Source organism: Thunnus albacares, chromosome 22 (genome assembly GCF_914725855.1).
Source record: "Thunnus albacares chromosome 22, fThuAlb1.1, whole genome shotgun sequence".
In the NCBI taxonomy this organism is placed as follows: Eukaryota; Metazoa; Chordata; class Actinopteri; order Scombriformes; family Scombridae; genus Thunnus; species Thunnus albacares.
Window position 1 is genome coordinate 490,676 of NC_058127.1, and position 16,416 is coordinate 507,091.

Here is a 16,416-nt window from a genome sequence, read left to right on the forward strand (position 1 = left end):
TAGATATCAGTGACTGTAATACAGCAGATCAGAACTATCTGAGGAAACAACAACAGCAGCAGCTCAGATTTATTCATAAAATAAAAATTACGTGTAGAATCTGAATCATGAATGAATCATTAAAACTCTTCTGTAAGTTGAGTTTTTAACGAGCCAAAAGGTTTTTATGTGCACAGCTGCGTCTCCTATAAACACTAAATATTTTATTTAAACACATTCTGCAGATGTTTTATTGCTGCTTTACATCAGTTCTGTTCTTTCAGTGATTAACAGATTCAAATAATTTATTTGTGTTTATTGTGTGACAGACAGACGCTGCTGTAGATCAATAATCACATGATGAAACAAATGATTCATTATTTCTACACATTGACGTCTTCATATTTGAAGGTTGAGATGTGCGTCATCAGCAGTCGACTCGTCTAAACGATGCTGGAGGGAGCGAGAACGTCCTGATTGGTGGATTAATGTCCTCTGTCCTCTCTGAGAGGAGCTGACAGGAAGAGATGAAGGAAGCGAGGAGACACGTCAGCTGAGTGGAAAACAACCTGGACTGCAGTCAGGTGATGCAGTGATGTCAGAGGCAGGGCCAGAGGGCAAAGGTCAGGACGTTCTTTTAATAACTGGAGTGTTCGATGAAGACCAGACGAGAGCTGAACCAAACCTGACGTTCATTAAAAACAAGAAGTGATCTGAAATGGATCCACAGTCGACCGGATCTGATCAGACAGTAAACATCCCGCTAACATCTGGTGTCATGTGACCCGGATCTGATCAGACAGTAAGTATTTGGACACTTGAGCCACACATGCATGAATTTCACTGCATTAGATAACAAATGTTAGTTATTTTAAAGAATGAACAAACACTCATGAAGCAAAATATTCCACAAAAGAAGTTTTAGTTTGAAACGATGAAACAACAAACATAAAGTTCAAAACGAAGACATAAAATCATTTGGACGTCTGATCACAGTTACAATGTTTTAGTGTTTAGTTTGCCAGCTTGTAGCTTGCAGAACATCTGGACATGAAGTCAACTGGTTTCTGTAACAGCTGTGGTGTAAATGTCCTCCATGTTTCAGCCAGAAGAGCCTTCAGCTCTCCATGGCACCCAAAGGTGCTCTTCAGGGTTCAGGGAAGCGCTCTGGGGGGGCCAGTCTGAGACGACAGGCAGCTGGGATGCTTTAGATCATTGTCTTTCTCTGAGTTTGCATCCAAAATTCCTTTGTGCACTTCAGAGTTCATGATTCCATCAATAATAAAGGTTCAGCTGCACCGAGACCCTGAGTGCTGCCTGGCAGGCTTCTCCACACAGACCTCCTCCCATCACATCCATGCAGGCTCCGAACGCTGCTGTTTGCTGTCTTATGCTTTGAGCTTATGAATGGTTTCTGTCTGTAAACACACTCATTGATCTGAGCTGTATCTGGTCATTCTCATTGATCCCCTGCTGCTGTTTCTGGCCTGTTTTTACTCAGTTATATGATCCAACCTGCTGCTGGTCTTCTGTTCTCAGTCACAAGTCCTCAACTGTGGAGGACGGAGGGTTGAGTTTTTTTGCTTATCTGACTAATGGATTGACCTTTTGACCTTTTCTCTGAGCTCACTTCACTTGTCTTTGCTTTTAACCGACCAGCTCAAAGGTCATTTATAATAGATTTAATTCATCACATGACCAAAGCACGTGTTTCGAGGTTTATGTTCAAGACATCCTGATTTATTTTAGTAGAACAGTCAGAGTTCAGCATTGTGCTTAATGTGTTTTTTATGGATCAGATATCAGTTTATGTAACATTTAATGAAATAATCTTATGAACGGTGGAAGTTTGCTGATAGTTTAACTGTTCAAATACTTTTTGAGGCCGCTGTTTTATCTGGATAACGACATCTGATCAGACACTAGACTGTTGGACCTGGTCTGCTACCAGTCTGAAGTAGACCTGAACACAGACCCAGTCAGAGAGAGAACCAATGAGGGTCAGACCCGACAGACCTGATCCGGAGGACCAGTGAAGACTCTGATCAGTAATAAAGTATAAACACAGAATGTGACTCGTGACAGTTTTATGCTTTTAGGTTCCTGAAAGTGGTGACGAACACAAACCAGGACAGACCGGACTCTTTACAGCTGCTTCAGGGTCCAGAACTGACACAGCTGCTAATAATGAGACAGAACAACAACAACAACAGGATGAGTGACATCAGCGTCACCATGACAACAATAATAATACTGGACGGTGATTTGGTGAAATACAGAAATATTAAAGTGAAAATCTTTGATGTAAATATAGAAGATTTGACACAAAATGGACATTTGTCTTTGTCTCTTTGAGTCAGGCAGCACGTCTCCATGGAGACGCAGACCGTCCGTCTCCATGGAGACAGCTGCTGCTTCAGGTGAAGCTTTTATTTTGTACAGAAGTTCAGATGTATCAGCTGCCCAGGGTCCAGGCCCGCCCTTCAGAACTAGACCCTCCATCAGGACTGGACCCGTTCATCAGAAGTGGATGTGTCCAGAGTGCGGGTTGGGTGGTGGTCCACCTGGGGCCGTATCCTGGAGGAGGTTCCTGGTCAGCTGCCTGCTGATTGGGTAGTTCTGGACCAGGGACTCGTCTGTCCACACAGTCCTGGACAGCAACTGGTCCATGTGGGGTCCCGGGGCCCGATGGGGAAGTGTGTATGGACCGATGTGGTCCCGGTCCAGCAGAGACTGTCCAGGGGCTCGATGTGGCCCATCAGACCCGTAAGGGGTCCCTGTCAGTAAAGACGTGTCCCGGTCCAGGGTGGTCTGCAGTCCTTGGTTCTGCTGGTCCATTTGGTACAGCTGCTTCTTGTGGACCTGGATGTGGTCCTGGTGGTCCAATCTAGCATGGCACAGCTGCTTTTTGTGGATTTGAATGTGGTCTTGTTGGTCCATCTGAGACGTATACTGATGTTTCTTCTGGTTCTGAATGTGGTTCTGGTCCTGGTGGTCCATCTGGTCAGGGTACTGCTGTTTCTTTTGGCTCTGGGTGTGGTCTTGGTCCTGGTGGACCATTGGAATATGGTACTGCTGTTTCTTCTGGTTCTGGGTGTGGTCCTGGTGGTCCATCTGGGTAGGGTACTGCTGTTTTTTCTGGTTCTGGGTGTGGTCCTTGGCCTGATGGTTCATCTGAGCCTCATACAGCTGCTGCTGCTTCTTCTGATTTTGGATCTGGTCTTGTTGTTCCTGGTTCTCCTGAAGGTCCATCTGAGCATGGAACTGCTGCTTCTTTTGGCTCTGGATCTGGTTGTGGACCTGGTTCTTGATGTCTTTCCAGTGTCGTCCTCTGAGGACCGGCTCCAGGTCCAGACATCGCTGACAAACCTCCTTACCCGGTACTGACTGGACCAGCACATGGACTCCTAGCTGTCTCCAGACCGCCTCCTTCTCTGCAGAAGACCAGGGGCGCCGGTGGACCTTCCTCGGCGCCACAGGGACTGAAAGGCCGACAAAATGGTGTTCAGACAAGGCTGATCTGGTTTCTATAGACCAGGTGAAGGTCAGACAGACTTGAACAGATATCAGTAATCTGGGAGAACCCACCTGTGATGGGAGGCTGCAGTCTGGACTCCACTGGTCTGATACTGGTCTTTGATGGAACTACAGACGGCAGACAGAAACAGGAGGAAGGTCAGACAGCACCACCCAGTGGACAGTTACAGTCAGTACATCTGAGTGCATGGAACACAGTAAAGGGTCAGAGTGTTTAAGGGTTCTGTTTATGATCAGGGATCAGTGTTGGGACTTGAGGGTCAGCAGTCAGGACTTACTTTGTGGTCTCAGGTCAGACTGCACCGGACCAGACTTCTTACCCTCCTTCTCACTTCTTGATTGGACGGATCGTTTCTTCAGCTTCGCTTCTCCAACCGGCGCCGCTGGAAACAGAAACAGACAGCACAGTTTGGTGGATCAATAACATCATGTGACTTACTCTGATGAGTCCTGAACTACATGCGGACTAAGACCTGAGGGACTCTGTTGAACCTCATCAGAGACTGAAGTGACAGAAATCATCAGACAGTAACCGTCCCATATAAAGTAACACCACAGAATTTAAATGTTTAAATGTGTAAAAGTATCAGAACAAATAGATGTCATTTTTGAATCCATAAGGAGATCTGTAACTGTGCTAAAATGAAAAAGGTTTGCACATATAATTTCTAATGTGTGAGTACATGAAGGTTTGCAGAAAGGTTTGCAGTTACACATCTGTCTGTTTGTGGTGAAAAGTTCACCAAGAACTCAGATGTGTGTATGAATCTCAAGTTTACAGCTACGATAAAATCTGAGTACAAATACTTTTGTCCCACATTTGACGCTTCCTCCTGAATAGCCAATAGAGATGCTCTGAAAGGACGGGGGCGTGTCCTCTGAAGGCGCTGAAAGCTCAGCTGAACAGCCTCTGAACTTAACAACACTTATGCTGAACTCCTCTGAAAAAATACACCGTTTGTTGCCTTGTTTGTGGGTGTAAGACCAACAACATGGATGATATTTTAAAACTGAAGTAATGTTAGGAGACACTGTTTAATCTAACATCTATCTGAGGTAAATGTGGACTCATTTCAGTAAAAATATAACTTGAATGTCTAGTTAACAAGCAACCCATCACCAATCATCTTTATGTTAAAATGTTGTTTTTTCAGTGGACTTCAGTGTTTACGTTTCTCTGCTGAAGAATCTGCTGGCCACTTCATTTTTCGCTGAAACCTTTGGAGCAAAAGGTGAAGTGCTGCCAAGCAAATTCTCGGGTAGTTTTACAAACTTTCAACAGATACTCTGCTGTTACTGGTGAATGTGGCCTATTTCTCTCTCTCTATTACTATTATTGTTATTATTATTATCGTTATTATGCTTCTGTCTCTCTCCCTCCTTCTTTCTCTCTCAACCCAACCAGTCGAGGCAGATGGCGTCCACCTAGAGTCTGGTTCTGCTTGAGGTTTCTTCCTGTTAAAGGGGAGTTTTTCCTGCTGCTGCTCATGGAGGAATGTTGTGTCTCTGTGAATTAAAGAGTTCAGTCTAGATCTGCTCTATGTGGAAAGAACCCTGAGATAACTTCTGTCGGGATTTGGCGCTTTATAAATAAAATTGAATTGAATTGAACTGAATTTTCAGCCAGCAGTAGTGCTCAAGGAGTTATTTCCAACATCTGGCCTCCACCTCTGGCTTCAGCTTCGGCACTGGCCGTTTGTCTGGGAGGTCCCCGGCAGAGGGAGAGCATTTGCAGAGGAGCACTTCACCAAAAAGCACAGCATGAGAGGCTTTTGTTCCAAGGGTAACAGCAGATCTTCAGCAGAGAAATGTTAACCCTGAACTCCATTGAAAAAAAACACAATTTAACATAAAGATGATTGTTGATGGAATCACTTGTCAACTAATTATTCAAGTTATATTTTTACTGAAATGAGTCCACATTTACCTCAGATAGATGTTAGATTAAACAGTGTCTCCTAACATTACTTCAGTTTTAAAATATCATCCATGTTGTTGGTCTTACACCCACAAACAAGGCAACAAACGGTGTATTTTTACAGAGGAGTTCAGCATGAGTGTTGTTAAGTTCTTAAGTTAAGGCTGTTCAGCTGAGCTTTCAGCGCCTTCAGAGGACACGCCCCCGTCCTTTCAGAGCATCTCTATTGGCTATTCAGGAGGAAGCGTCAAATGTGGGACAAAAGTATTTGTACTCAGATTTTATCGTAGCTGTAAACTTGAGATTCACACACACATCTGAGTTCTTGGTGAACTTTTCACCACAAACAGACAGATGTGTAACTGCAAACCTTTCTGCAAATCTTCTTCATGTTCTCATACATTAAAAATTATATGTGGAAATCTATTTCATTTGTTTGAAAAACATCATGCACAGCTAAAGATCTCCTTATGGATTCAAAAATTACATCTATTTGTTCAGATATTTTTACACATTTAAACATCTGAATTCATAGTAAATGTTTTGACACATTCAGATGTGGTGATATACAGCTACAATACTTATGACCCTAATTTTATTCCATACAGGGGACCCTACCTGTCTCTGGGTCAGGTTTACAGTAACTGAGCCTGACAGTCCCAGGCTCCAGGGGACCCTACCTGTCTCTGGGTCAGGTTTACAGTAACTGAGCCTGACAGTCCCAGGCTCCAGGGGACCCTACCTGTCTCTGGGTCAGGTTTACAGTAACTGAGCCTGACAGTCCCAGGCTCCGGGGGACCCTACCTGTCTCTGGGTCAGGTTTACAGTAACTGAACCTGACCATCCCAGGCTCCAGGGGACCCTACCTGTCTCTGGGTCAGGTTTACAGTAACTGAGCCTGACAGTCCCAGGCTCCGGGGGACCCTACCTGTCTCTGGGTCAGGTTTACAGTAACTGAACCTGACCGTCCCAGGCTCCAGGGGGACCCTACCTGTCTCTGGGTCAGGTTTACAGTAACTGAACCTGACCATCCCAGGCTCCAGGGGACCCTACCTGTCTCTGGGTCAGGTTTACAGTAACTGAACCTGACCATCCAAGGCTCCAGGGGACCCTACCTGTGTCGGGGTCAGGGGTCAGCAGCCCCAGGTTGTCCCAGTCCCTCCCCAGCAGGTGGTAGAAGTCGGTGGTCTTGGCCGCGGCCTCCCAGTCGCCATCCTGCAGACTCTCTCCGATGGCGATCTCACAGACCGTTTTCAGTGTGGTCTTCACTGCCAGCGGGGGGCGGCTCCAACGGTAACCGGACGCCTTCCTAGCGGCAGCTAGCGCCAAACTGAGGCGACCTGGCGCCAAGAGATCCTGGAGGGTCTCAATGCCCGAGTCCAGGGACTTAGCAGCCAGCAGGAACCTGCCGAGCTCCCGCAGCTTCTGGCTCACGTAGCCGTACTTCCTCTGACTGCCATCCTGGTTCCCCATCAGCTTGTTACCATATTTACAGATCAACCAATCAGATTTGACCTGGACAGAGTGAGAAAGACAGGGTTAACACAGGCAGACAGACAAGTGGAGAGACAGGTAGACAGACAGGTACACAGACCTGGTGTGAGACGAGGTCCTGGTTCATGCGGTGCAGGACTTCGCTGCAGCTCTCAGACGCCCCGCTTGAGATTGGCAGGAGGCGGGACGCCGCAGCCTGAACCCTGTAGCGCTTCCTGGGCTGCTCCGCCCCGGTGTCAGAGGTCAGGTTCTGCTGCCCATCGGGGTCAGAGGTTATGCTCTGCTCTGCCCCGGGGTCAGAGGTCACAGGCCGTTTGGTCCCAGTCTGGTCCACTATGGACGCGTCTCCTGGGGGATCAGGAGGCGTGTCCTCTGTAAAATTAGCGGTCCTTTCACCTGCTGAATCACAGCCCAACTCACCTGTAACGTCAGAGGTCGTGTGCTTAACGGGGTCAGAGGTCGAGTCCTTAACAGGATCAGAGGTCGTGTTCTTAACAGGCTCAGATGTCGAGTCCTTAATGGGGTCAGAGGTCATGTCCTTAACAGGGTCAGAGGTGGTCTCTGCGGTGAGGTAGGAGGCAGGGTCTCTGGAGAGGTCAGAGGTCAGCTTCTTGCGGCAGGAGGCCTGATGTTTCCAGAGGTCGGCGCGCAGAAAGAAGCCGAGGCACAGCGGGCAGGGAAGGTAGTTCCTCGCATCCACGTCCTCTGACGGTTGACGACACGGCACGATCTCACCACTGCCCTGTCTGATCACCTGGGAGTCAGACAGACAGGTAGAGAGAGAGACAGGTAAACAGACAGACAGGTAGAGAGAGAGACAGGTAAACAGACAGGTAGAGAGAGAGACAGGTAAACAGACAGACAGGTAGAGAGAGAGACAGGTTGACAGACAGGTAGAGAGAGAGACAGGTAAACGGACAGGTAGAGAGAGAGACAGGTAAACAGACAGACAGGTAGAGAGAGAGACAGGTAAACAGACAGACAGGTAGAGAGAGAGACAGGTAAACAGACAGACAGGTTAAAAGACAGACAGGTAAACAGACAGGTAGAGAGAGAGACAGGTAAACAGACAGACAGGTTAACAGACAGGTAGAGAGAGACAGGTTAACAGACAGACAGGTAAACAGACAGACAGACAGGTAGATCACCTCTATGTTGTGCAGGTAGTTCCCTTTACAGCGCAGCTGTTCCAGCAGCAGGTGGCGTTCTTTGGATCCAGTGGGAAGCGTGCTGGCAGCGACCACTTCCTGTTGATCGGCGTGTTTCCTCAGCAGGTGGCGAGCAATCTTTACCTGTGGCCGGCGGCAGAACACACAGTAATGTTTCTTATTCCACCGCCGCTTCCCGCCGCTCCACGTCCTCTTCACCGTCACACCCTCCTTCTTCTCTTCCTGGCCCCGCCTCTTCTCCTTTTGACTACGCCTCTTCTCTGTTGGACCACGCCCCTTATCTACAGGGCCCCGCCTCTTCCCTCTCTGGCCCCGCCTCCCTACGGTGATGGCAGCGAGGCGGCGGGGCCGGCGGCCGGTGAGCTTTGCTGGCTCTTCGTCAGGAGAGGAGGTCCGGTCAGCGGCGTGGATCTCTGTCTTGTTCGCCATGGCAACCTCAGTGTGGGTCTCCATGGTGACAGAGACCTGCTGATCAAACACAGATAAACGCTGTGATGCAGACAGGTGATATTACTTCAGGAAAGAAGCAGAAATCAGAGGTGTTGGCTGATGCAGACGAGAGATTTAGTTTAAAATAATCTGGATTATTTGAAATTCTTGGACATTGTGACGCAACAATAACTGAATGTAATGAAAGCAGGAGAGACGTTTAATATGTGAGGTCCCAGTTAACAGCTTCTCTGCCGCTCTGATAGTTCGTTAACAGCTTCTCTGCTGCTCTGATAGTTCGTTAACAGCTTCTCTGCCACTCTGATAGTTCGTTAACAGCTTCTCTGCTGCTCTGATAGTTCGTTAACAGCTTCTCTGCCGCTCTGATAGTTTGTTAACAGCTTCTCTGCTGCTCTGATAGTTCATTAACAGCTTCTCTGCCGCTCCGATAGTTCGTTAACAGCTTCTCTGCCACTCTAGTAGTTCGTTAACAGCTTCTCTGCTGCTCCGATAGTTCGTTAACAGCTTCTCTGCCGCTCTGATAGTTCGTTAACAGCTTCTCTGCCGCTCTGATAGTTCATTAACAGCTTCTCTGCTGCTCCGATAGTTCGTTAACAGCTTCTCTGCTGCTCTGATAGTTCGTTAACAGCTTCTCTGCCACTCTAGTAGTTCGTTAACAGCTTCTCTGCCGCTCTGATAATTCGTTAACAGCTTCTCTGCCGCTCTAGTAGTTCATTAACAGCTTCTCTGCCGCTCTGATAGTTCATTAACAGCTTCTCTGCTGCTCTGATAGTTCGTTAACAGCTTCTCTGCCGCTCCGATAGTTCATTAACAGCTTCTCTGCTGCTCCGATAGTTCGTTAACAGCTTCTCTGCTGCTCTGATAGTTCGTTAACAGCTTCTCTGCCACTCTAGTAGTTCGTTAACAGCTTCTCTGCCGCTCTGATAATTCGTTAACAGCTTCTCTGCCGCTCTAGTAGTTCATTAACAGCTTCTCTGCCGCTCCGATAGTTCGTTAACAGCTTCTCTGCCGCTCTAGTAGTTCATTAACAGCTTCTCTGCCGCTCTGATAATTCGTTAACAGCTTCTCTGCCGCTCTAGTAGTTCATTAACAGCTTCTCTGCCGCTCCGATAGTTCGTTAACAGCTTCTCTGCCGCTCTAGTAGTTCATTAACAGCTTCTCTGCCGCTCCGATAGTTCATTAACAGCTTCTCTGCCGCTCTGATAGTTCGTTAACAGCTTCTCTGCCGCTCCAATAGTTCATTAACAGCTTCTCTGCCGCTCTGATAGTTCGTTAACAGCTTCTCTGCCGCTCTAGTAGTTCATTAACAGCTGTAGAGCTGATGATATAATGTGAAGAGGCTTTCTGTCTGTACTGTTGTGTTCAGCCTGTATAGTCTGTAAGACAGTGTTTTGCGATGCAGAACGTTGCAAAGTAAACTGGTCGCTGGTTTTTCACTTTGTCTGTTTCTTTTTTCTCCCCACACACACAAACCACAGTGAGTCTCTGCTGAGTTCAGAGTTCAACACAGACGCAGCAGATTGATCGATCAGCCTTCACATTAATATCTGTCAGTTTAAAGTTTCACTGCAGAAACACAACAACACGCTTCATTAATATTCAACAATCACTTCTTCACTTCGGCCTCAAACACTCACTAAACCATCTTTAGTCAGGTAAAATGATGACTTCAAGAGCCACAAACCCTGGTGACTGGAAGAGTCAACATGTTTACTGGGTACAGATATTTATTGATAAACTGATCATTAGATCAGCTGTGTGCTGCATCAATTTAAATAAAGAATAATAGAAAACAATTAAAAACAACAGAATCTGTATTGATGCTGCAGATGTAAGCGAGCCAACAGACACTAAATAACTGTTTTCTGAATGAAGTCTGGCATGTTTCTGCGTCTCAGAGTTACAGATACCGACTGATCGATGGGGAAACTTATTGATAACATGGACAGACAGTGAGTCGAGGTCAGTCAGCGGACAGCAGACCGACAGAGGAGGGCGTGTCCGATAATGGAAGCGTGTTTACCTTCTGACTACATGCTAAAAGCTAGCGGGAGAAGCTAACTAGCATCGTCGCTGTTAGCCTCTGAGAGCTAACGTGCTGCTAGCTAACAGACGGTGTTATGAAACCGAACCGGGTCAGAACCTGAACCAGAAGCAGCAGAGCCTCCTGCAGGACTCTGATTACACCTGAAACAGCCTCACCTGCTAACAGCTCGCTGCTGCTGCTCCTCTTCTTCTTCTTCTTCTTCTTCTTCTTTTTCGTTCTTCTTCTTCTTCTTCTGTTTCCTGTCTGATGGCGGCAGCCAGCGTTGAGGCGCATTACCGCCGCCTGCTGTGTTGGAGTGTGAACCAGAGTTATCGATCCCCTTAAATACACAATGTGTAATTTCAGCCTCTAGGAGTCTCAATCAAATCAATAACAACAGACGGGTGATGACGGTGTGAAGCAGCAAGGGATCATGGGAGTTGTTGTCTTTATTGTTAGACAACCAGCTTCTTCAGGGTCGGATCCCTCCAGTGTTCATCGTTCAGGATCTTTTTACCCACAGAGGTCTCCTCCTCTCTAAAACAAATAAACCTGGTGGTTAAAACTGGTAAAAAATACTGAATAAAGTAGTTTCATGTTAAAAATCAGTGTTTCTCTGACGCTGTTTGGCGAACGCCGGACTTCCTTGAAGGGCTGCTAGCTGAGCTGCTGCTAACGTTTGCTCAGCTTGTTTCTCTGCTCTATGTATACATTATGTATGTAATACGTATCATAAAATTGTGGCTTAAAACTGAATAAAAGTCAATATATAACAGTTTCTGTCGAATTATCCTGTGTGTTTACTCTTTGGTAGAGGAACTATGACGCCGTTGACAGGAGACCAAATGAAACGGACCATTAACTTGATTAAATTATGGATTTCTCTGGTTTGAACATTGCTGGAAACATTTGGGAAAATATAAGTACACAACTCAACACAATTTATAACACAGGCCTAGTTGTTTATAGACATTTTGATGCGGAAAAGTTACATACTATAGCTTTAACAGGAACAGTCTCAGTGCTGTGGTCTGAATCCTGACTGGAAGACATCAAAACGCTTGTTTAGAGACAAATGAGCCTGTAGTTGCTCAATAGTGAAGTATCTAGATTGTTCTTTAAGAGGCTTGATGACGGCAGTTTTCAGGGAAGAACCTGAGAGAAGAGACGTGTTGATAATCTGTAGAAGTTAGAAACAGTTTAAATAAACCTGCAGGCAGAATATCAAAGCAGCAGGATTTCACTTGTTTATAATGTCCTCCAGGTTTTTATCGTTGATCTGATATAATTGTTTTGTACTACTCAAATTGATTTTAAGTGGACACAGGGACAACACACATCCTGCAGCTGATATGGAGGCACTGACTGTTTGTCTAATGTTCTGAATTTTGTCAGTGAAGAAAGAGGTAAATTCATTGCAGGTCCTGGGGTCCATTTCACAAAGCAGGTTTAGTGAAAACTCAGAGTTTGTTAACCCTGAAATGAGGGAAACTCTGAGTTTTCCGTTTCAAAAAGGGAGGTAACTCAAACCAGAGAAAGAGGGATAACTCTAGCCTGTTTCAGAGAGAGGGGTAACTTAAGCTCTTGGTCAGTTACCGTAGCAACAGACTCTATGAACCTAACCTGGTCGGGACCAGGTTTTTCTCAATGAACCTCGAGTTTCTCTCAGTCTCCGCCCTCTTTCAGAGCCACACACTCCATTTGATTTCCTCATTCATTCAGTCAGCAGGCGAGTTTTGGCGTAGCCTAGTTCTGCCGTCTGTCATTTAAAAAAATCATTTAAAAAAAATCAGAGTCAGTATATTAGAAGTCCATTAGGCACAGTCAGTGGTGACTTTTTCATTAACATGGCATGTCCTTTTGATAACGATCCCGTGGATGAAGGTGCAGCATTACTGCGCAGAGAATTAAATATTCGTCGAGAGATGGTTATCAGACCACGCATAGATGTTCTAGCATTTCCAGACAATTATCTTTTTGAGCGGTACCGTTTCACGTCACAGTCCATCATCTACATACAAAACCTAATCCGTCCTTACATTTGCAACATTACTAATCGTAGTCATGCTCTCACATCCCAGCAGATATTGTGTGTTACGCTGCGTTTCTTTGCAAACGGAAGTTTTTTGTACAGTGTCGGGGCCAGCCACTGGCCTTCCTAAATTCTGGTTTATGGCCAGCTCCTCTGCCTCCGTTAGAGGTGGCGGTGCTGGACCACCACCCGTTTTACGGGCATCTGCCTTCTTTCTGTTGGCTGAGTAGAAGTCTGTGTTAGTTTAAATAGGATTAATTATTTAACAGAACATGATGTAGATGAGAAGACATTTATGTGTGTGAAACCAGCATTATGTTGTGGATAAAACAACTGCACAGTCAAACAGCCACTTAATATTTACTTACCAGAGACAACCTTAACCTTAGTGGGTGCAGTGGCATCAATAACATTTGTAATTTTAGAGGGCCTACATGTAACCTGTGAGGCCTGACCACGAGGTGCTTTGTTCCTTTGTTTCCCCCGAGACAAAGGTATAGCGCCAAAAATGCTTCTTACAGACAATGGGAGTCCATTGCAAACTCCATTTCCAAGGATGCTTTGCGGTTTTCACACCTCAGCAGGGAACAGTCAACATACAGTCTCATTGGCGGAGACGCTCCTGCACAGCGGAGCGTCCTGATGACGCAGCCGTGACATCACCGCCCCTTTAAAACCTGAATGTGCCCTGAAGCACACGCCTTTCCCATGTCACTGAGCTAGGGGTAACTCCTGTTCCTCTGTGAGTCAGCTTGACTAAAGGGGGTACCCCACGCACGTGTTTTCCCCTCATCGAAGACCCCCCTCGCCGGACGGGATGAGACTTCACCCGTGTTCACCGAACATATTCCCGGATCCGAGAGAGACCGCTGCTGCAACCAGCGTCCTCAAATTCCCTCGAGACGGAAGAAAAACTTCTTCACCGAGTCGACTCTGCTGTTCTCTCCGCCACGCTGCCGAGAGCCAGCTGCCGTGCTTTTCGCTGACCGTGCGAGAACGGCCACCGTCTGCATCCGAGCCCAGGACAAAGCCGGACATAACGACGGATTACACACAAACCCAGCTCGCTTTCTGAAGCGACCAAGTAAGAGGCATAAGTCTGGGCAGAGGCAGTGTTAGTTGTGTGTTCTTTTCAGCATCAGTTGCTGTTGTTTAGCATTTAGCTTTTTAGCTCTATTGCTATTGTTTGTTGTGCTGTTGACAGACCGCTGAGTCCATTTTTCTCTGTTTACTCTGAGGAGTATTTTAAGTTTGCTGCCTGTTTAGTTGTGTTCACCACGCTAGACTGTTTTGTGTTCGTCCCACTCGGGACTACCGCTGTGTTTGTGCCATCGTGAGTCAGAAAGTAAATTGCTTTGTCGATCAGAAACCAGACAACGTGCGTTACAGACTGCCGTCCGTACGCACACTGTCTGTGGACAAAGGAACCGCTTCTCTTCCTCTTGCGATCGCTTTCTCTCCTTCTTCCCTTTCTTGCGACTAACACACACACACGCACACACACACACATACACGCACCGGCATCTTGTGCACATCTGATGGTCAGATAACGTCGGACAAAGCTTCGCTTTGTCTTTCCTTATCCGCCATCAGACACGTGTGTTTTTCACAGTAGTGGGTGAGTGCGAGACGCCGTCCACCAGGCGGCGCCGTCTTGCTTCTGTCTAACCAAGACACCGCCACATTTCTGCCATCCGGTTCTCGTGTGACATGACTTTCTCCCATAGTCACGTTCGCGTCGCAGACCGACGACATCACGTCAGGCCCCGTCGCCACCTTGTCACACACACGCATTCCCCTGCATGTGTTCAACCCTGTACATAGCTGTTTGTGTTTTGTTTGGTAGGATTAGATTTTAGGATAGTTGTTTATTGAATGAAGCATTTGTTAACTTTGTTAATTTTGCTAAGTTTAATAAACACTGTTATATCTTTAAGTTCTTCTGTCATTATTGTGTGTAATATTGTGAAAAGTGGCTGATTGAAGGAGTCAGAGCTCGAATTCACCCTTCTTTGTTCACCCTTGAGTGTTGATATCTCTCAGATATTAACATTCTAGGTGAACTCCTTTTATGATTATGAGACTACCTTGTTTGGTTATTGGTCCCGGTTTCCGGGTGGTGCCCCGTATTTGTTAATTCATATTAATAATTCTATTAATTGTCATAATTAGTTAATTATCCTTGATAATTGATAATTATTGCAAATAATCAACTGTGTTCCTCATAGATCCAACAGTTGGTGCCCGAATTTTTAAGGTTAACAATATCTTATTTTCATAATTCATAATTATCATAGATAATAATTCATAATTATGAATTATTATCTATGATAATTATGAATTATTGCTAATAACCAAACGCACTACTGCCCGACCCAACAACTATAACTAGTCAATACAGACAGTCAGAAGTTCATTAAGGTCATCAGAAAGGTTTTACAGTATTTAGGAGGCCTGTAGATATTTAGTAAAAATAAATAAATATAACTCTAGAGACACATATTCAAAGGAATCAAAGTTTCCATGAAACATGTGTTTACATTGGAGGAATCATTAAAGTAAATGGCAGCTTCACCTCCGTTCTGATGCACTCTAACTTCACTAACTAAACAATCAGAACAACTATAGAAACAACAAAGCGTTTGGTCTTTTTAAACAGAACGTTGTACGTGTTTATGTGTGTGTATCAGTAAGTGTTGTGTGTGTTTACAGCAGGTCTCAACAGGCCTGACAGCAGATCTACGTCAGCAGATGGAAACATGATCCTTCATGTTCTCTGTAACTGAAATAAACAAAGTGTCTCCACATGTTTCAGCTCAATGTGTTTAAATTAAATCATTAAGTATAAAAATCAGCTTGATTATCACAATCTATCAGTAATATGTCATATTTTAATATTTAGTTTCCTGACTTTATAAACAGAAATATAAACAATGAAAAACTCACTTATATTATATATTTATAAATTTATTTGTCAGCAGATTAAACATCATAAAGTCTTAAAATATGTGAAAGTCTGAACATGAAGAATTCGTCCTTTTTTCTGTTTGTTATAATCAGACGAGCAGAACAATGGAGTCAGATTTCACTATGACATCATCACCTCAACACACCTCTACCTGACTGAACTATGACATCATCACCTCACTGACAGAGAGACGCAGTAAATGATGTTATTCAGTCTGTAATAAAAATCCAAACTAAAACTAATTTAATTCCTTCTGGAAGATAAATGTTGGTCTCACAGATTAAATCTAACAATTGTAGCTGCAACGTTAGTTTGTCTGAAGTTAAAGTGAAGCTTCATGTTTTTACTGACAGAACAGCAGCGCTGCCTTTGGACTCCACATTCACACACATCACCACATTCACACACATCACCACATTCACACACATCACCACATTCACACACATACACATGGATCAAAATGAACTTCAGTCTGTATTAAATCATATATCTAAATGCTGCGGAGACGTCAGAGCCGGCAGTGAATCAGCTGCAGATCAGTTCATGGATCACGTTCTCCTGGGATGACCACATGTCGACCGGCCGATCATCTCAGGAGTCGGGCTGCTAGCGGCTGGTCTCACCCGGCCAGCGGCTCCCAAACATCTCCCAGAACATCCCAGCAGGTTTACAGACTGGAGTTACTGGGATAAACTGGCCACATGTTGGAATCTACATGTTACTTTACAGCCTGAAAACATATTAAAACTTAATGAAGTGACATATTAACAGTCCTACAGCGAATATTATAACAGCTGTTAGCCTCAGTATCTCCTCCATGCTGGTTGGTCGGGTTGTGACCTT

At 45.3% G+C, this 16,416-nt stretch overlaps 1 protein-coding gene across 2 annotated transcripts; it reads right to left on the reverse strand.

Moving 5' to 3' along the window:
* Window positions 1-884: 884 nt before the first annotated feature.
* On the reverse strand, window positions 885-11,002 carry LOC122973719. 2 transcript variants are annotated; one of them, XM_044341431.1, is made up of 7 exons: window positions 10,750-11,002; window positions 8,077-8,562; window positions 7,029-7,682; window positions 6,550-6,949; window positions 3,795-3,899; window positions 3,568-3,624; window positions 885-3,461 (listed from the first exon to the last, which is right to left on the reverse strand). In XM_044341431.1, exons 2-7 carry the CDS (start codon window positions 8,548-8,550, stop codon window positions 2,500-2,502), a joined length of 2,652 nt encoding a protein of 883 aa, XP_044197366.1. In that variant the 5' UTR covers window positions 8,551-8,562; window positions 10,750-11,002; the 3' UTR covers window positions 885-2,499. The 2 variants fall into 2 exon arrangements, with proteins under 2 accessions (XP_044197366.1, XP_044197365.1); XM_044341430.1 differs by having other exon boundaries at window positions 8,077-8,565.
* Window positions 11,003-16,416: the final 5,414 nt, after the last annotated feature.